This window comes from Nannobrachium achirus, assembly GCF_963921795.1.
Source record: "Nannobrachium achirus genome assembly, chromosome: 21".
NCBI classification, from domain to species: Eukaryota; Metazoa; Chordata; class Actinopteri; order Myctophiformes; family Myctophidae; genus Nannobrachium; species Nannobrachium achirus.
The window spans coordinates 58,001,078-58,021,768 of NC_137828.1; the positions used below are offsets into that span (position 1 = coordinate 58,001,078).

General features: G+C 43.2%; 1 protein-coding gene across 1 annotated transcript in view; it reads right to left on the reverse strand.

The window, feature by feature from the left end:
- The window catches only part of LOC308306803 (piezo-type mechanosensitive ion channel component 2-like), a gene marked incomplete at its 3' end in the record, with an annotated part of 84,290 nt that extends 66,015 nt beyond the window's left edge, over nucleotides 1-18,275 (reverse strand). The window contains exons 1-16 of the mRNA XM_080751845.1: nucleotides 18,157-18,275; nucleotides 16,925-17,138; nucleotides 15,348-15,495; nucleotides 15,028-15,171; nucleotides 14,311-14,349; nucleotides 13,950-14,067; nucleotides 13,693-13,799; nucleotides 12,179-12,409; nucleotides 9,889-10,006; nucleotides 6,153-6,385; nucleotides 5,438-5,586; nucleotides 3,522-3,600; nucleotides 3,280-3,374; nucleotides 1,817-1,934; nucleotides 1,711-1,783; nucleotides 135-295 (exon numbers count right to left, since the gene is read on the reverse strand). Of these exons, the coding sequence (XP_080607971.1) occupies nucleotides 135-295; nucleotides 1,711-1,783; nucleotides 1,817-1,934; nucleotides 3,280-3,374; nucleotides 3,522-3,600; nucleotides 5,438-5,586; nucleotides 6,153-6,385; nucleotides 9,889-10,006; nucleotides 12,179-12,409; nucleotides 13,693-13,799; nucleotides 13,950-14,067; nucleotides 14,311-14,349; nucleotides 15,028-15,171; nucleotides 15,348-15,495; nucleotides 16,925-17,138; nucleotides 18,157-18,208 (2,079 nt within the window). The 5' untranslated portion in view covers nucleotides 18,209-18,275. The remainder of the gene's footprint in view (nucleotides 1-134; nucleotides 296-1,710; nucleotides 1,784-1,816; nucleotides 1,935-3,279; nucleotides 3,375-3,521; nucleotides 3,601-5,437; nucleotides 5,587-6,152; nucleotides 6,386-9,888; nucleotides 10,007-12,178; nucleotides 12,410-13,692; nucleotides 13,800-13,949; nucleotides 14,068-14,310; nucleotides 14,350-15,027; nucleotides 15,172-15,347; nucleotides 15,496-16,924; nucleotides 17,139-18,156) is intronic.
- Between the last annotated feature and the right edge of the window lie 2,416 nt (nucleotides 18,276-20,691).

Here is a 20,691-nt window from a genome sequence, read left to right on the forward strand (position 1 = left end):
GTGTGTGTGTGTGTGTGTGTGTGTGTGTGTGTGCGTGCGTGCGTGCGTGCGTGCGTGCGTGCGTGCGTGCGTGCGTGCGTGCGTGCGTGCGTGTGTGTGTGCGCGACTGCGCGTGCAAGTCTATCTGTCCGTACCTCTCTGACAGACAGCCACATGATGTAAATGGAGATGAGCTTTATGATGTTCAGTTCCAGGAGCCACCACACGAGGCGCTGCAGCTTCTGGACAGACATGACGAGACGCAGGAATAAGTCTGACAAACGATCCAACACCAGCCTCCACGAGGAACGCAGGTCTGACGAAGAGGGTAAAGAAATATACATAAGTACTTCATAATGGATACGAGTATTTAAGACTACCTTTAATATCCGCTCTGTTTTACGTGTAGGTATGCAGCTGCTAAGTATAAATCAGGTCCGCCAAATACATTTTAGTCGAATAAATCTTTGTTGATTAAAACAAGACTAAAACAAAAACATTTGAGATGACAAAAATGTGTCTTTTAGAAAGAGAAACAGGTTGATACCGGCCTTCCTTTTCTTCAAAATATATTGGCCTTGATAAATGCAATGAATGAATGAATGTACAGCATGTATGTATGTATGTATGTATGTATGTATGTATGTATGTATGATTGTATGTAAGTACATTTTATTTATAAAGCACCTTTCAAAACAATGTTACAAGGTGCTGTACAATGGACAGCAATAAAAACAAGCAATACAAACAATAAAACAAACAATAAAATAATACAATTGGTTAAAGCAAGATAAAACATAAAGACTTCATAACAAAAAGTGCATGCGAAACAAGTGAGTTTTCAGCAAGTTCTTAAAAACATCAATTGACTCAGCATTTTTAACCACTAATGGAAGGTCGTTCCATAAAGTAGGAGCAACAACTGCAAAGGCTCGGTCTCCCTTGGTTTTTAGATTGGACCAAGGGATGTCCAGAAGGCCTTTGCTAGAGGACCTGAGGGATCCAACATCAGGTTTTGCGTGTAGCAGTTCAGTGATGTACAGTGGGGCCAGTCCATGTAATGCTTTGTATGTTATTAGGAGGATTTTGAAGTTAATTCTGGATTTTATGAGTAACCAGTGAAGCGCAGCAGTATGTATGTATGTATGTATGTATGTATGTATGTATGTATGTATGTATGTATGTATGTTTGTTAGGGCATTCACCAAATATTCGAATATTCGAATATCAAAGTCACTATTCGACGTTGTTCACCGAAGTCGAATATTCGCTTATTTTTTTAATTGTTTTCTCTTTAAAAAATATATAGTTTATAAAGCTTGGCTAGATAGGAAGTCAGACGAATGAGTTGTCAATTCCCCTGGTGGATGAATTTGTTAATGCTCTATACCAGGGCTTCTCAAACCTTTTTAGGCTGTGACCCCCAAAATAAACATATTTGAACAGGGGACCCCCCAGTCCCCCACCCTGACAAGCACTTGGAATTGTAGGTATTAATGTGACTCGGTTCCACAGATAAATATTGTGAAAATAGCCGATCTACATGCTCACAACGCCTCGCAACAATGTTTGCCTCTTGCTTACTTAATATTTTACAGTTTGGCCAGTCCTGTCGAATATTCGACTATTATATACTTTGAGGTCGAATAATTAGAATACTAAAAATCACTATTTGTGAATGCCCTAATATATGTATGTATGTATGAATGAATGAATGACCTATGAACTGACCTATCCCAGACAGGGTTTCGCAGGAGTCATCATCCTCTTCCTCATCTTCATCTCTCCACTTCTCCTCCTCTCTCTGTTTGTCCTCTCTCTCCATCTCTCCTTCTGCCCTCCTCTCATCTCCTCCTCCGCTCTTTAACTCCTCCTCTTTCTCCTCCTCCTTCTCCTGCGGAGGGGGAGGCTTGACCAATGACAGATCAGCTAGACTCCCCTCCGAATGAACCAGCCTAGAGAGAGACAATCAATCAATCAATCAATCAATCAATCAATCAATCCATCGATGAATGCAGTTCAAAGTGCTTGACAGAATAGGTTTAAAAATAAAGATGAAAAAACCCAAAGGATAATAACAGATCATTTAAAAGAAGGCAAGTGGAAGGAAAAACAGATTATAATTAGAAATATTTTTGAAAAATATTAAAATAAATGATAAACAACTAGAAGCAGTGCTCTTCCGAGCACAGGTCTCCACCAGGTCAGGTAGATCCTGGTGGCACTAAATTCAAAAGGGTGCCATGTCTTATTTGGCCTTTAACGGCAATGTGACGCTACATGCATGATTTGAGGCATTTTGTTCCAAAAATGAGTTTGAAGTCAAAAAGTCGGCCTCCTGGTGGCGCTAGAACAGGCACATGTGAAAAAATTGGGGCAGAGGTTCTGAATTGGTATCCAGGGAGTGTGTGTGCACAGTTTGGCAGCCACTGGGCCAACGGCGCCGGAGATTAGCTGGTAACGGATGGACGGACGGACGGACGGACGGACGGACGGACGGACGGACGGACGGACGGACGGACGGACGGAGTGGAAAACATACTCTCCCCATGCCTTTCGGCTGGTGGAGACAATAAAAAGCCTTATAGTGTTACTCTATAGAACGAGTGGTGAAAACGGATATATTTTGAGTGGATCGTCACAAGCGGACAAGGATTATTTATCTAGGACACCCGTGCCCGTCTTTTGAGCCCTCCCGGAGGAAAATCTGAGCATCGTGGAATATTCTATGATTTTTCAAAGGTTAGTGTAAGGAGAAAAGCGTGGCACGGGAACGACATAATTATGTCGAAAAACTATGTTAGCAGTCAATGAGTTGAGAGGAAGTTTAAAGGCTGTAATTTCTATTAGCTTGGAATCCCCATCGATGATGTCACTTGTAGGCAGGTTTCTGAACTGTCCACAGCCCACCAATGAGATGCAGAGTGAGTAGACATGAATGGTACCATCTTATAATGAGTATTAGTGAGGAGAAATTCAGGCAAAAAAAAATAAAAAATCCTAATCCAATAATGTTATGCCCGACAGCTGTTCCCTATGGAGACACAAAGAGTCCTTTGTGTCTCCATAGGAAACCACTGCTGAACTATCCCAACATGGGTGAGGTGCTCCATTAGGCGTAAACTCACGTTTTCATCGATATCGCTTTCAGAACCTTCAACGATCATTACATTTAACCATAGCTGTTAAAGAGCTGAAATGTTTGTTTTATTTGTGACAATAGCGATAGATCTGCCATAGTCACTGTGTGTGTGTCTTAGTTTGTGTGCGCGTGCACGCGCGCCCGCGTGTGTGTTTTACCTGGTAACGGTACTGTTGTGTGTGTCCACCACAGTCTTCAGGTCTGTCAGGTCAAGAAACGGCTGGTGGAAGTAATGAAGATGTAGAATACACACCTGTACACACACACACACACACACACACACACACACACACACACACACACACACAATTAAAGAAAACGATAAGGAGACAAAAAATAAAGAAATAGGTTGTGTGCGTACTGTATGCTGTACTGCGTGCATGCGTGCGTGAGCACTGACCAATAGGAACGCAGCGGGGATAAATATCCTGGTGAACAGCACAGGAACTGAAAACTTCTCCAAACCAAGATCTTCTAACCTGAAGAGACAGACAGACAGCTTATAGTTACATGGTTACATTCATACAATGCCTCAATACAACGATCAGCTCACTTGATCAGAGAATCCAGGCAGCCCGGCCAGGGGTCAGAGGTGTTGGGATAACCATCAGCCCAAAGACCCAACTGACCCTCAACACAGGAGCCCCCCAGGGCTGCGTTCTGGGAACCCCTCTCTACTCAAATCCCTTTTTTTGTAGGCCTTTATTTATCCCGCGGGGGGAATTTAGTTTCAGCTTTGGCAGTTCAGATGGTATTATGAGCACATGCGGCGGAGTAGTTAGGGGTTAAGTGTTTTGTTCAAGTGCAGCTAAACTTGGCATATTAGTAAACATGCCACAATTAACAATAATGCATTGCACCCGTGCAGCTGACCTGCGGAACCTGGGAATATACCATTTTGTCAAGCTGGGGAGAATACAAGTGTGGAGAATATAATTAGGCCTATAATACCTTGTTAAAGTGAACATTATGTTAAATTTTGCATTTGTAGTTATTTTACTGTAATTTAACAACATAATAACCAGCGCAGATAGACAAAGAGACATTCATGGATTTATATTTAAAAGTAGCTTTTATTTTCCCCCCTGGACCCAGGGTATGGCAGCTGCATACCCCTGCCATACGAAATTGATGCCCCTGAGACTGACCTGTGTGTAGACAGTGCAGTGTAATAGCTCCAGGTAGAAGGTATTTACAGACTGACAGACTGACCTGTGTGTAGACAGTGCAGTGTAATAGCTCCAGGCAGTAGCGCGGGAAGGGGGGGGCTACCCTGAGCCCCCTCCAGTCGCATGAGCAGACTCAGCGCCGTTACCGAGTTATAGAATAGTAAATCTTCGTCCCCCCGACTTTCAGCACTTCCGCGCGGTCCAAGAAGATACAACCAAGCGCTCCTACCTCCTTGCCCAACCCTGGCCCCCACCGTTGTGCTTAGGTTGCTAGGGAAAAGGTAGGTCTACCCGGAAGCAGTCTAGGTTTCAATCACAACGCGCGGTGCAGGCATGTAAACACAGAAACATGATTACTTTATGGTGGACTGTGTGTTTTGCTTCATTAATTTGCAACACATCACTTACCAAGGGATTATTGCATGACATCATGGACAGTTCATTCGCTATCAAAGATAAAGTGAGGTTTTAACAAGGTAAGAAGATTGACTTTATAATGTGCTCTCTCTCTCTCTCTCTCTCTCTCTCTCTCTCTCTTTATCTCTCCCTTATTTGCAAAACTGTCTGCCACCGTGCAGACCCTAACCCTTTTCTGATGTGGGCTTTGCGCTGTAGTTTATTATTCTGCATGGCTGGGGGTTTTATATTTTTGAAACACACTGTTGGTGAAACAGAACAGGGCATTGTAGTGTGTGTGTGTGTGTGTGTGTGTGTGTGTGTGTGTGTGTGTGTGTGTGTGTGTGTGTGTGTGTGTGTGTGTGTTGCCTGTCTGTCTGTGGCTCCTTGCTATACCATTGCGTGGGGGGAAATCACCAACCGAAACCGTAATAAAAGTCCCCCAAAACCGCAATAAAAATCACCCAAACCCGCAAAAAAACGTAAAATGTTTGTGCGCGCGCGCACAGACACGCACGCGCACGCCGCATGTCTCCAAGCTCAGCCCAGCCCACCCTAAGATATATTAGTTCCCGCGCGCCTGGCTCCAGGTAGAAGGTATTTACAGACTGACAGACTGACCTGTGTGTGGACAGTGCAGTGTAGTAGCTCCAGGTAGACAGACAGACAGACTGACCTGTGTGTGGACAGTGCAGTGTAGTAGCTCCAGGTAGACAGACAGACAGACAGACAGACAGACAGACAGACTGACCTGTGTGTGGACAGTGCAGTGTAGTAGCTCCAGGTAGAAGGGGAGTTGGGGAACTGGAAGGTGTAAACCAGGATCAGGACAAACATGGAGTATGTTACCACGGCAACCCAGAAGTACCTCAACATATTGCGCCAGCGCTGATAGTTTAACTGCAGAGAAACACAAAGAAAACTCATTTCATGAATTAGAAACAAAATTCAATGTTATTTTTTTTAAGTACTTTCATGAAGAAATAAAAGACAAATCTAAAAAAAAAAACATAAATTAGAAAACAAATAGGTAGTGAAAATAGCCGATCTACAAGTTCTATTTTCACTAGTTATTTTGTCCTGAACTCCCGGGCAAAAGCCTGATTTCTCTTTTGGGTCACGGGCTAAAAGGTTTGGGAACCACTGCTCTATGGAATCCTTCACAGGTCAAATAGTAGAAATAGTAGTAACAGTAGCATAGTATTAATACTAGGAAATTTAAGGGCGCGTTTTTACTAAAGCGCTAAGCAACCAGCCGTCGGCGACGGGGTCCCACCCCTTTCGCTGAACGCTTTGGTTCCCATGGCGACGAGAACACGCAGCAGGCGTTGTAGACGCTACGTGGAAAGGTAGACTCTGCCGTAGTGGAGACGGCCAACGGCGCCAGGTTGATCTAGCGAGCGCTGATCATTTCCGGTTGCCGTTGTCATCTGCCGTTGCAGCGCAAAGCTTAAATAGCCTAATACCTGGTATAGTGCAGTGCATCCCAGGAACATGACCATGTAGATGATCTTGTACATGACGATTCGTCCTTCAAAGCTGACAAAGAAGAACATGGTTCCACACACGTAGATCCAGTACTTCACAAACATCCTGGTCACCACGGCAACCAGCTCCTCCATCCCGTGCACTCCTAGCGCTGCAGCTCCTGGTAGCACCTCCTCCTGGGAGCTCACCTCCTCTTTATGGAGGAGGTGACCTGAAGAAGAAAACACAATAAATACAGCCTTTTTATGGAGCGGTGCTAACCGTTCCTACGTCTGGTCCCTATGTACAGTATGGTCGTATGAACACGGAACTCCATGTATGGAGATAACTAACGTCACAGACAGAACAGCGCATACAGTACAAGGAGATTTCTTTTACATCATCGATAGGCAGATTTGGTCATTTCAACTTTCTATTGCCCACCAGGGACTATGGTGGGCAATAGTAGATCTGCTATTTTTGAAAAAGTCGTGAAAATGTGTGCCAATCTTTGAATACATGTATTTTCAAAGCAAACGTTTGTAACTCAAATTTTGTTTCTGGGTGGTCCCTGAAACTAAATATATTGTTCCGTGGCCAAATACATTTGGGGGTCCTTCCCCTTAAAAAAGTTTGAGAACCACTAGTAGTCTCTCAAGAACAGACTAACTGAGCTCCAGTTAAGTGAAAAGGAGCTTTGCTTTGACGATGGCTAGCCAGATTGCTGACATAGAAACATAGGTTTTTCAAAAAACCTTAGGAGGATTCAAAAGAATCGGGTCAAAATCAGGGCAAATTCTAATTTTCAAGATTTTTCAATAGCAGATCTACAAGCTTGTATATCTGCTATTTTTCAATCGTTAAAGCATTCAATAATCCTAGGCCTAAAAGGGTAATCATTCCAAGGATCCCCAGTTTGGTATACATTAGACCACAGAACCCCATAACTCTGACAGTGTACAAAGGGAAACAAATGGCCCCCGTAAAGATCCATTTGGTTCCAGTTGTACACTCTCAGAGTTAAAGGAGTATTCTACCACTTTTTCTAGTCACATGTTCAAATACTGGATTCTGATTGGCTAAATTCCGGAGGTTATGGCAGAACAACCGCCGCAGTTGTGTGAGGACGAGATCAATGCGCCTCAGTGTACATCCGGGGACTTCAGGAGGTAGTCGGAACACCTTTCCCCCAACCAACATATGACGGTCGTAGCGGTCCTATGTTTACTAACGTGCGTACGACGTCGCCGATTTATTTGGATCCAATGCAATCCGCCAACTTTAAAGCCCCTTTTCTCTGAACCTATGCCTTTCTGGAAGCGAACAGCCTCTATTTACGGCCGGAACGGTCCTTCTAACTGACGTTAGCTTAGCTGTATGCTAGACATCTTTCTCTGCATGGAGTTGGCGTCATCTGGTGGTGAGTAGAAGATGTTGTTTGTGGAACTATTTGCTGTCGTCGCGGAAGTTTTATAGGCAATAATGATTGTAACTTAATATCCTTGCAAGTTACAACTATGTGTTTTCTTTCATGTATACGGAAAAAAGTGGTAGAAAAGCTATTTACCACTCGGGGTCGGACATTATGCTCTGATAATGTCCTGTGTGAGGGTGTTATCGGACTCGGCTTCGCCTCGTCCGATCACCCCCTCACACAGGACATTATCAGAGCATAATGTCCTCTCACTCGGGGTAAATTGCTTACGTTCACCCCCAAAATGACTTTTTTTCTATTGATTACTCATGCCATGGAGACTATTTTTATTTTTTTGTCACATTCCTAAGACAAAAAATTGATTATAGTAAACCTACCCTGACGGTTTCCCCATCCAGTGCCATGCATTTGGGTCCCCATCCGGAATCAATGGGGGTAAATTTACTATAATCACATTTTGGCTTAGGAATGCGACAAATACAAAATAATATTATTGAACTCAAGTCTCTATGGCATGAGTAATCAATAGAAAAAAGTCATTTTGGGGGTGAACTACTCCTTTAAGGACATAATAAGGATCCATTTGGTTCCTAACTATGAGTCATTTAACTGGGGACCTCCTGGAACCCCCTTAAGGACCCCTGGTGGTCCCCGTACCCCACATAGAGACACCTGTGCTGTAGACCAGGTTCTCAACCTGTGGGTCGGACCCCCAGGGGGATCCCCAAATTATTCTGGGGGGTCCCCAGATGATTAACTTAATGTGCAACATTGTTTTCTCTCTCAACAGTAAACAAACCAACATAAAGTGTCAGTGTATATAGAGGGTATCTATCTGTACATTTCTAAAGTGACAATTTAAGGACTTTTTAATCTATCTATAAATGCGAGAAGTCTCTGCGTGTGTGTCTGTCTGTCTGTCTGTGTGTCTGTAATCCGCGTATCTCGAGAACCGTTCGTCCCACCGGCTTCAGATTCGGCACGCGCGTTCCCCGCCGCGGCACGGAGTGCAGTGCCGGGTCTCGACCCGACCCGACGCGCGGTTTTCCCGAACCGGCGCGAAACGTTCGGAATCTCCATATGCGGGGTTGATTGTTGACATCAGGTTGTTCCGGAGGAAATCGGCGAAAGCTCTGACTCATTGTGACATCACTTCATAAAAGGCTCTGACATCACGTACGCCACGAGTCAACAAAAAATCTCTGTGAGTGTGTATGTATGTATGTAAGTAATCCGCGTATCTCGAGAACCGTTCGTCCCACGGGCACGCGCGTTCTCCATATATGGGCATAAAATGAATGCCCCCATATATGGGCATAAAATGGATTGCAGACAGACAGATACATATATCTCCATATATGTATGTAAGTAATCCGCGTATCTCGAGAACCGTTCGTCCCACGGGCACGCGCGTTCTCCATATATGGGCATAAAATGAATGCCCCCATATATGGGCATAAAATGGATTGCAGACAGACAGATACATATATCTCCATATATGGACATAAATGGACAGAGGCAAACAGATGGTCAAAGATCTCCATATATGGGCATAAAATGGACGCAGACAGACAGATACAGATATCTCCATATATGGGCATAAATGGACACAGGCAAACAGATGTTCAAAACGGGTCCTATGACAACAGGTATAATGAGGTTTGCATTAAAGGGGGAACCGGCACTGTGTCTGCAACACAGTTGGAGGCACAGACAGATACTCCATATATGGGCATAAAATGGACGCAGATAGACAGATATCTCCATATATGGGCATAAAATGGACCCAGAACTATAACTGCAGTGATCTCCATATATGGACATAAAATGGACGCCGACAGACAGACAGACAGATACAGATATCTCCATATATGGGCATAAATGGACACAGGCAGACAGATGGTCAAAACGGGTCCTATGAAAACAGGTATAATGGGGTTTGCATTAAAGGGCGGGGCATTCATTCCCTATTTACATTGTTCCGAGTTGGCCAGGTCGCCGACTAGACGCTGGAAGGGCGGCCCAGCTTCTAGTACTTCTAAATTGACAAATTAAACATTGGCCAAATTATCAAATATTAGAGGCAGAAATTGTGAAAATAGCCGATCTACATGCTCACAACGCCTCGCAACGCTATTTTCTCAATGGTATTATACAAAATGTAATGCCTCAACTCTTAGTGCTCGTCAGAGTGGGGGGTCCCCAGTTAAATATGATTATTTTGGGGGTCGCGGCCTGAAAAGGTTGAGAACCACTGCTGTAGACAGACAGTCAGTGTGAGAAGACGACAGGTGTCTTACCTTCACTGTGGACAGTGATGGTGGCCAGGTGTCCATCTGTCTGTCTCTCCGTCTGTCTCTCTTTCTTCTCCGTCAACTTCTGACGCAGCAGAGCCCAGAACGTCATCAGACACACGATCTGAAACAGGAATACAGTAAACAGATGTACGTAATCATTAAAGGTGTGTTCAGACGTAAACATGTTCTATTTGTTCGAGCGGTACGATTACATACAAAGTCAATGCAAATACACGACATGGCGCGATGTTGCATCGATATATACAGTATATATATATATATATATATATATATATATATTAGAGGTGGGCAACGATTTTTTTTTTTAATCGCGATTAATCGCACTCAATCCTGGAGTTAATCACGATTAATCGCGATTAAAATGGCTCATTTTAAGTCTGCCGAAGGCATTCAAAATTAGTGGCGTCCCTGAAAATCGAGGGCCCCCCTGCAAGGATGGGGGCAGGAGCCCTTTTGCAAATGATGATGGAGTTCTATCCGTCTGTCATTCAATGTTATATGAGATACATAAAGGTTTCCTGTGTAAATAAGGCAAAAAGCTTACTAGGATCTCCTTTTAGTTGATCTTGTACCAGTGAACTGTACTGTCATGAAACTACAATCAATCAATCAATCAATCAATCAATCTCTCTGGAAGAAGTTGCACATGAACTCTGCAGCCGCACTGAGGCGCTCCAACAAGACCACTCTGACAAGCTAAATGCTGGGTGCAGTAAATGTATTTGTCTGCAAACAGCCCAATGAGCCCATAATATTAACAGCTGCACGTTTATTTTATTTGTAGCCTATTTATTTATTTATTTAAAAAAAAACTAAAAAAAAACGTTGGTGACCAAAATATTTTTGACAGTGTACTCTGTCTCGTTTTTGCGGTGGTCAGAACGAGAAGGCACAAAGTTTTTTACAGTGAAGGCTACTTTGTGCTTCCTTGTGGTCGGAGCTGCTGCTGCACTTCTATCAACGCCAACAGATTTACGTTTCTTTCTTGCACAAGTGGTTGCACAAGTGATATAGTCGACTAAAAGGGGAGCATTTAACAACATGGAGCACTTTAAACAGTTTTGTGGCGGTAATGATCACGACAGTCAGAACGTGGTAGGAGGCGGCTTGAAAACCCTTTTTAGGGCACTCTAGCTAGGAGACAGAACGGGGAGACATGTCTGTCCATGCAGTGAGTTTGAGTAATAACAACTGAATATAGGTAAAGCTGACGTCTCATTATCAAAACTAGCACAGCACACTAGGTGCAGCCAATGACAGTGTGACATTAACATGCACATTGTTGTGAAATATACAGCCATAATTTAGAACGCCTCTGCCTAGACAACATGTAGGCTGCATCTAACAAAACAATGCAGCATGTCCTGTGTGTGATGTCATTGCGCATGCAGCTCCCAGACCCAACTTTGATCCGCGATTAACGACGATATTTTTTTTTTACCGCCGACAAGAGTCTCGCGTTAACGCAGCACGATAACGCCGATAACGGCCCAGGTTTAATATATATATATATATATATATACTAGTAAGTTGTGTATGAAGTGCAGTATTACTGTCAAGTCGTACAGGATACGGTGTCAAATAACGTAGGCTACAGAATACTGCATTCAGATTAACACATTAAATTAACTACAACAGGTATAGTGTAGTAGTGTAGCATTTGAGGACTTGTGTAGTGTAGTGGTCGTGTAGTAATAGTTGTATACCTTTGAGGCCAGCTCTTTAAAGGGGACATTGTATAGTAGATGTCTAGTAACAGGGTTCCCACACATCTTTACCAATTAATTTCCAAAACCTTTCCAGAATATTTAACCCGATTTCCAGGACTATAATAATTCAGCTCAATAACGAGTCGATTACTCCTATGTGCTATGCCCAAAACAGGTAGTGTATGCCAGTGGTTCTCAACCTTTTCAGGCCGTGACCCCCGAAATAATCATATTTGAACTGGGGACCTCGGCACCCTGACAAGCACGAAGACTTGAGGAATTTTGTATAACACGTTTTTTGCGAGGCGTTGTGAGCATGTAGATCGGCTATTTTCACAATTTCTGCCTCTAATATTTGACAATTTGGCCAATGTTGAATTTGTCATTTCAGAGGTATTAACAAAATCAATAACCAAAGACAATGCATAGCTATTTTTTCTAGGGCCTTCCAGGACCCTTGATCAATTCCAAAACTTTTCCAGTACTGGAAAAATATTTTTCTAATTTCAAAATATTTCCAGGAATTTCATGACCGTGGGAAACCTGTAGTAATATTTGTGTACCTTGGAGGCCAGCTCTTTAAAAGGGACGTCCTTCCGGATGAACATTCCAGGGATGGGATCGACCGTAGGGAAGCTGTAGATGTATTGTAGTAAGAGCAGCAGGTTGCCGTAGGCAACCAGCCACGGCGATGACATCATGGTGTACTTCCGCTTGTCGCGGAGCATCCAGAGCGCACACGACCACAGCAACAACACGCATGTCAGCCATGACACGTATGTGATGGACCACGCCTACAACACAAGAACAACATGCATGTCAGCCATGACACATAATGTGATGGAACACGCCTACAACAAAACAATGGACTGTTTGCGATGATAAGGTCAAACATCACCCAAAGTACACAGTATACTACTGTATATTGCAAGGGTCTTCAACAGGGGGTCCGGGACCCCTAGGAGGTCCTCAGAGTTACTACAGGGGGTCCACTTGAATCCTAGCGTCCGTATCCTGAGAACTTTAGCCCAAAATAGCCGATCTACAAGGTTGAGATGGTTTGGTCACGTACAGAGGAGGCTTGACAAACAAGCAAGAATAGGGAAGGATAAAAAAGCTTTTTTTAATACTAAGGGAAGTATGGAACTTCTCCACAAAAATGTTACTCTGCATCTTCAACTCCAACGAGTTTACTGTACAGGGCAGAAACATGGAGAACAACAAAAGCAACATCAAACAAACTGCAAAAAAATAATGAACAGATGTTTACGGCACATGCTGGGAATTTAATGTTCTAACACATCATAAATGAAGAGCTCTGGCAAACCACACAACATGAACAAATTGAAACCCAGATTAGATGCAGGAAATGGGGCTGAATCGGGCGCACCTTGAGGAAACCATCCCTCAAACACAACCAGGCAGGCCTTAACCTAGAACCCTCAGGGGAAAAGAAAACCAGGAAAAGGTGTGTCGAGGCGGAACTCAGGGAAAAATCCACATCTTGGAAGGAAGCAGAACCAAAACCAAACCAGCTGGAAGAAGTTCATGAACAGGGACGTGCAGACATAAGATGCTGCATTCAACTAGAGGAGAGTTTGGACAAGGCAATTCTCTTGAATGCTGCCTTTAGGTATGGTATGGCATGGAAAGGAGGGCATTTGCAATTCTTTCACCATAGTGAAAACTGCATGGATGGTCTGGAGAGGGCACTTTTACAAACAAGTAAAAGTGCAAGGGCTCAATGTTTGATGTCTATGTGTGCACGTGCCTGTTCATAAATGACCTACTGTATGCTACCCAAAGAGCAAAAGGGTTTAAGTGAAGTATGTCAGAGGAGGCGTGAGTGTTATATTGGGATTCATTAGGATAATGAAGATGGAACTGCCAGGTAAGAGGAGAAGAGGAAGGCCAAAGAGGAGGTTTATGATGTGTTGGGAGAAGACATGCAATTAGTTACTTTCCACTAACTGGACATGAAAAAGACCTTAAAGACAACGCAGCAACAATAATGGCTGGGGGACCTTTTAGGGTGATCACAGTGTGTGTATGTGTGCTTGTGCTTGTGTGTGTTCACCATCATTGCGATCAAGGCACAGATGTAACTCTGTTTCATGAGGAAACGGAAGGCAGTCGACATGGAACCTCTGCTCTCCTCCCAATGGTCTGCTTCAAACACTGTGTCTGGAGTAGAGTAGAGGAGAGGAGAGGAGAGGAGAGGAGAGGAGAGGAGAGGAGAGGAGAGGAGAGGAGAGGAGAGGAGAGGAGAGGTTCACTATTTGGGATTTGAATTATTTCAAATATTTGGGGATCAACTTGGAAGCACAGACCAACCTGATTGGTTGAGGGAGTAGTGATGCATGCAGTAATGGTCCAATCCCAGTGCTGTGTTCTGGGTGGGCGGAGCAACTGAGTAGTGTGGAGGAGTGTCATGGGCTGACGTCACCAGCATCTGCGGACATTTTAGGAATGAGAATGAGCTTTTTTTGTAAACATGTACAGTATGCATTGAGTGCTCTGTGGTTAAATGTGGTTAAACTTAGAATGACATGATCGTTATACAAATTAATATTGCAGCGAATATCACTCAGCGAGTCTTAGACACAGCAACAGTGGCATACTGCATAGTGCAGCTTACGTACTTGAAGCCAGCAGACAGACAGGCAGACAGATATGTAAATATATAGAAGGATACCTCCGTCGAGCTGCATGCCTCTTGAGTGGACTGCATCGCCTAATGATAAATGTACACACACACGCACACGCACACACACGCAAGCATGCACAAACAATGTTCTTGATTAATTGATTTGATTTGTGTATTGTCAACAAAACATATGTGCAAAACATCTAATTGCACACATCTGGTCATAAAAATGACACAAGAAAAACCACAGCCACGGACACGAGACACAATGTTCAAAGTAACCGCTGCAGCATCGTTGATCTAAACAAGCGTAATAGGAGGCTGAGCCTCAGCCTGAGTTTTGCCTGTCTCCGACCACCGAATTTCCGTCTTTACGAACTCAAATTAGGAGTCATCCTATTAAGAAGTTGCGAGATATGTCATTTTGTAGTTGAACCAGACATTTCCGTCGCAAATTTCGGTGGTCGGTGACAGTATGGCCTGCCCTTGAGAGTGTAGCTGTGAAAACCACGCACGAAAAAAATTAAATGAATAATAAGGTGCCGGGCTTCGGGCCGGGCTCGGACTGTAAATAGCAGCACCAAATGGGCCAGGGGCCGGGCCCCACATTTCAGGACCATGCAGGGCTCTAGTGTGTGTGTGTGTGTGTGTGTGTGTGTGTGTGTGTGTGTGTGTGTGTGTGTGTGTGTATATATGTGTGTGTGTGTGTGTGTGTGTGTGTGTGTGTGTGTGTGTGTGTGTGTGTGTGTGTGTGTGTGTTCTTACATGTCGTCTCCACAGCTCTCTTCTCCTTTCTGCTGTGATGTCAGTGCTGATGTCATCAGTGATTTCATTATCGATGATGTCACTAGGTCCAGGTGGCTCCCCTTCCTCTCCTTCTCCTCCTCCTCCTTCACCCCCATTGGTCCACTGGCCGGCCGCACACAAACTCGACAATTCACAATCCTGCCAAGCTATTTTATGATTTTCTTACCTTTTAAAATGAAAGTATAGTAATACAAACGTGCGTGCATGTGTGTGTGTGTGTGTGTGTGTGTGTGTGTGTGTGTGTGTGTGTGTGTGTGTGTGTGTGTGTGTGTGTGTACCTGTATCCTACACAGTGTAGCAGTGGTATAGTACAGCAGCAGCAGCAGCAGCGGTTGACAGAAGTGAAACCAACTGAGTGTAGTGTTGAAGTTCAGCCGCCAGGGGGCTCCACAGTCCTCATCTACTACAGAGACCATTCCAAACACACTGACATACACCACATACACATAAAATAATGATGTGCAAAGTACTGACATATTTTACTTAAGTAAAAGTATCAATACTGCAAAATAGAAATACTCTGCCGATCTACAAGTTCACAACGCGTTGCTGTGAGCTTGTAGATCGGCTATTTTCAAATAGCCTATAGGTATAAAATAGGGCTAAAGTGGTTAATGTATGTATTTGTAATGTTGTAATTTATATCTCTAAAGTAACTAGTAACTAAAGTTTCCAAATAAATGCAGTGGAGTAAAAGTACAATATTCTGGTTTGAAATGTAGTGGAGTAGAAGTAAAATAATTGAAAATTGGAAATACTCAAGTAAAGTACAAATACCTCAACATTGTAAGTACAGTACTCAAGTAAAAGTACTTAGTTACTTTACACCACTGCATAAAATAATGGTGTGTGTGTGTGTGTGTGTGTGTGTGTGTGTGTGTGTGTGTGTGTGTGTGTGTGTGTGTGTGTGTGTGTGTGTGTGCGTTTGCCTACTGTATGTAAATAGAGCTGAGCTTTAAACCAATGGTTCTCAACCATTTGGGGACCCCAGGGGGTCCCAAAATTATTTTGGGGGGTCCCCAAATGATTAACTTAATGTGCAACATTGTTTTCTCACACAACAGTAAACAAACCAATATAACGTTTAAGTGTATAGAGGGTATCTGCACATTTCTAAAGTTACAATTTAAGACTTTTTAATACCTCTAAAATTACAAATTAAACATTGGCCAAATTGTCAAAGAGGCAGAAATTGTGAAAATAACCGATCTACGGGAGGGGAGACCTTGACATTTTAAAGTTTGAGAACTACTGATTTAGACCAAAATGCAGGTTTAACCCATTTAGAACGGGTACACATTTTGTGTATCATTATTTCATGCTTTAACTATTGAAAAATAGCAGATATACAAGCTCACAGCGTGGCACCGAGTGCCGCGCTGCGAGCTTGTAGATCTGCTATTTTTGAAAAGTCGTGGACATTAGAATTTTGACCCGATTCTATAAGTGTCTTTTGAATCCTTCTAATTCTAGGCCTAAATGGGTTAAATGAATCTCTGTATTCATGAGCATGTAGATCTGCTATTTTCACAATAGAACCCTGTTATACAAAATGTAATGCCTCAACTCCAGGTGCTCGTCAGGGTGGGGGGGTCCCCAGTTGAAATATGATTATTTTGGGGGTCGCGGCCTGAAAGGTTGAGAACCGCTGCTTTACACAAGGAAACCCAACTATAAAATGACATTGAGATTCATAAAACAAAAGACAATTGCACTGCAGATGAGAAAGAAGGAAAAAAGAAAAAGTAACTCAATCAAAGGCTGTGGCAAACAGACAGGCCTTTTGTAGGCGATTTAAAATAAATACGTTGTGATTGACATGCAGGTGCGTGCGTGCGCTCACGCGTGTGTGTACCTAGCGTAGCTGTCATTGGCTGGGATGAAGTGATGGACAACGGGAAGTTGATAGACGTAGAGGAGAAGCAGGTGACCGGCGGAGTAAACCAGTGAACACACACACACACAACTGAACAGCAGCGCACTGACCTCCCCATACACACACCAACACGTGCACACTCCCTGAAACACACACAAGTACAACAAGGACGAGAGAGACGGGTAGATGATGGCTGGGGGAGAGAGAGAGAGAGAGAGAGAGAGGGAGAGAGGGAGGGAGGGAGGGAGACACGGAGAGAGAGAGAGAGAGAGAGAGAGAGAGAGAGAGAGAGAGGGAGGGAGGGAGACACACAGAGAGAGAGAGAGAGAGAGAGAGAGAGAGAAAAAAAGAACAGACATGGAGACAAACAGACAGTCAGACAGACAGACAGACAGACAGACAGACAGACAGACAGACAGACAGACAGACAGACAGACAGACAAAAAGAGATAGAGAGAGACAGCAAGATATACACAGAAAGAGAGAGAGAGATTTGAAATTATTATTCAGTAATACTACTGTCATTTCTTGATACGTTTATTGATAATATACAGATGTGCCATTTCAAAACTTCACTGCCATTGGCAAGACAGTAGATTTTCAGGGTATTTGCAGAACATTGAGCTTGTAGATCAGTTTTTTTTGCTATTTTTATGGCCTTCTCTGACTTTGAAGTTTCAATCTACCTATGAAGGTGGATTCTGCTTTTCAATGGGAATGGAGTGGTTTCTTGCCATTTGTGAGTTTCTGCAAAAACACACTCCATTCTACAGTTTACAGTTTACAGTTTAGGCATTTAGCAGACGCTTTTAATCCAAAGCGACTTACAATAAGCGGATAAAAAACATCACAATAATAAACAAGATAATATGTCAGTACATTAATAGCAATATAACAATGTCAATGGATATCTATCTAGAGAAAAACACAATATAATCAAAGTTTCTAAAAAACCTATAAAAAAAACTAAAAAAAAAATGCTAACTAGCTTCATGTATGGTCATTGATTTTACTGTAGTTCTCCATAAATTTTGGAAAGGCAAACCAGGGAAAGAAACCTGTTAAAAAAATGCATTTCAGGAAATGTTCAGGAAAAGAGCAGTAAATACTGCAACCTTGAAACGGCACATCTGTATGACTGATATATTTGTCTGAAATATTTATTGCAGCACAATTTGTTCGTACACTTATCGACTGATCAGACGTGCTACCTGTCAGTCCCAGCAGGACGGTCAGGAGAACCTTCCCTCCCACTGTCGTCATGACGTCACCAATCAGCTGTCGGCTTCTGGACGCCAACAGCACCAGCGGGCCAATCAGGTTGCACCTGGTGTCCTCCTCCTCCTCCTCCCCTTCCTCCGCCCCCTCGCCCAGAACAGAGTCCTCCTCGAAGATCACCTCCTCCTCCTCTCTCCTCTCCTCCTCTCTCCTCTCCTTGTGCTCCCTCCTCTCCTCCCTGATCTCCTCCTCTCCGTTCTCCTCCTGCTCTCTCCTCTCCTCCCCCTCCTCCTCCTGCTGTTAAAAAGGCAGATAGAAATGACCGTTTTATGTTCCGTTGATAAAACTGAACAGAATTTAAACCCATTTAGGCCTAGAATTATTGAATGCTTTAACCAGTGAAAAATAGCAGATATACAAGCTCACAGCGCGGCACCGAGTGCCGCGCTGCGAGCTTGTAGATCTGCTATTTTTGAAAAAGTCGTGAAAATGTGTGCAACTATTATGTATTTTCAAAGCGAACGTTTGTAACTCAAATTTTGCTTCTGGGCGGTCCCTGGAACTAAATATTTTGAGATGGGGGTCCGTGGCCAAATACATATCATTTTGGGGGTACTTCACATGAAAACGTTTGAGAACCACTGACATAGTAGTCTCTCAAGAACAGACTAACTGAGCTCCATTTAAGTGAAAAGGACCTTTTCTTTGACGATGGCTGGCCAGATTGCTGACATAGAAACATAGGTTTTTCAGAAAGTCTTAGAAGGATTCAAAAGACACTTAAAGAATCGGTCACTTCAAAAATTCTAATTTTCAAGATTTTTCAAAAATAGCAGATCTACAAGCTCGCAGCGCGGCACTATTTTTCAATAGTTAAAGCATAAAATAATAATACACTATAATGTGTACCCGTTCTAAATGGGTTAACAAACAAGCGACGATCGCAAGAGCTGGAGCTCAACGTAGGGGTGGGCGATATGGAAAGATACGATATCATGATATTCTTCCAAGCTGTATGACGATACACAATCTTATAGCGATTCTTTTTCATGTTGGTTTTTATGGTTATTTTTCAAGTTACTTAACAGTACAACCACCTACAAGGTAACAGAAACTAAAGGAAAAAGAAGTAACAGACCATTTAGGGAAAATGGTCCTCAAGTGGGGTCCAGGGACTCTGTGGGTTCCTTTTGGGATGTGTAAATTGACCCTTACAAGTATGTAACGGGTCCATTTGGTTTCATTTGTACACTGTCAGAGTTAAGGGGAGACCTTGGCTTGACATTTTAAAGTTTGAGAACTACTGATTTAGACCAAAATGCAGGTTTAAATTAATTCTGCAATGAATCTCTGTATTAACAATTCAACAGTAATATTTTAAAAGGCTCCCTCATTGTATCACGATATATAGGATATCTCTGAAAAAGAGTATCGTGGAGACATTGTATCGACTCAAAGATATTTATCGCCATATCGCCCACCCCTAGCTCAACGTCAACTTCACATGAATAAAAATAGACTAGTTACTTGTGCCAGCAGAGCGCGCAAACTACTGCGATCGGCTGGGTATGTATGCCGGACGTCCTTCTTTGTTTAAGCCCGTAGCCCAATCAGGGACCAGCATTTCTGGCAACGTCATCATTAACAGCCAATGAGGGACCCGCATTCCTGGTGATGCCAGTGACATCACTGGCATCACCAGGAATGCCAGTGACATCACCAGTGGTGATGCCAGTGGTGAGCGCACCTCATGGCACGCTCTGCTGGCGAACAAGTAGGCCATACATGGCCTACTTGTTCTTGTTGTGCACAAGACGCAAGTTGGCACCAGTTCTAGTTTATGTTCATTTCTTCAGGTTTCATGACAAGTAGCTTTCTACAAACTGGTCTATTTATTGTCTGTCTGTCTGTCTGTGTGTGTGTGTTCGTCTGCAGCCAATCTCTTAAACCACTGGACCGGTCAGCACCAAATGTCCACCTTGACTTGTCTCTTGGTCTTGGGTACGGGTCGAAACTATTACAGTGCAACTGCAACGCGTCTAGAGTACGTGAACATGAAATGGATTTACCTGTGTGGACCCGTGAGGACCCGATCAGCTTTAGTTCCATAAACTCTTTAACCTTGAGTTAAAAAGATCAGACATATATGCATTGTAATTGTGGGCTCGCCTAAAGGCGAGCACACGTATGTTATCTTCATTATTTATTTATTTCTATACTAGTCAGTATCCTAAAACTTTGGCGCGCTTCATCTCCTAAACGCTTACACCTTTCAACACCATTCAAATTTTTATGTGTTCAGCTTACTGAGGACAAGTGTGCGTGTATTTTTCTTTTTGAAATGTTTTGTAGTTTAATTATAAAAAAATAAAAATGTTTAACTTTAAGCACCCAATGCATTTCCAATGGGTCCCCAGAGTGGAGAGAAGGATAATAGACCCATGTTTATGTTAAGGCGCTGTGGCTGCAGTGTTCACACTTCAGATATGCTATCTATATCATTGCGTTCACACAGGTCTGCTCTCTGA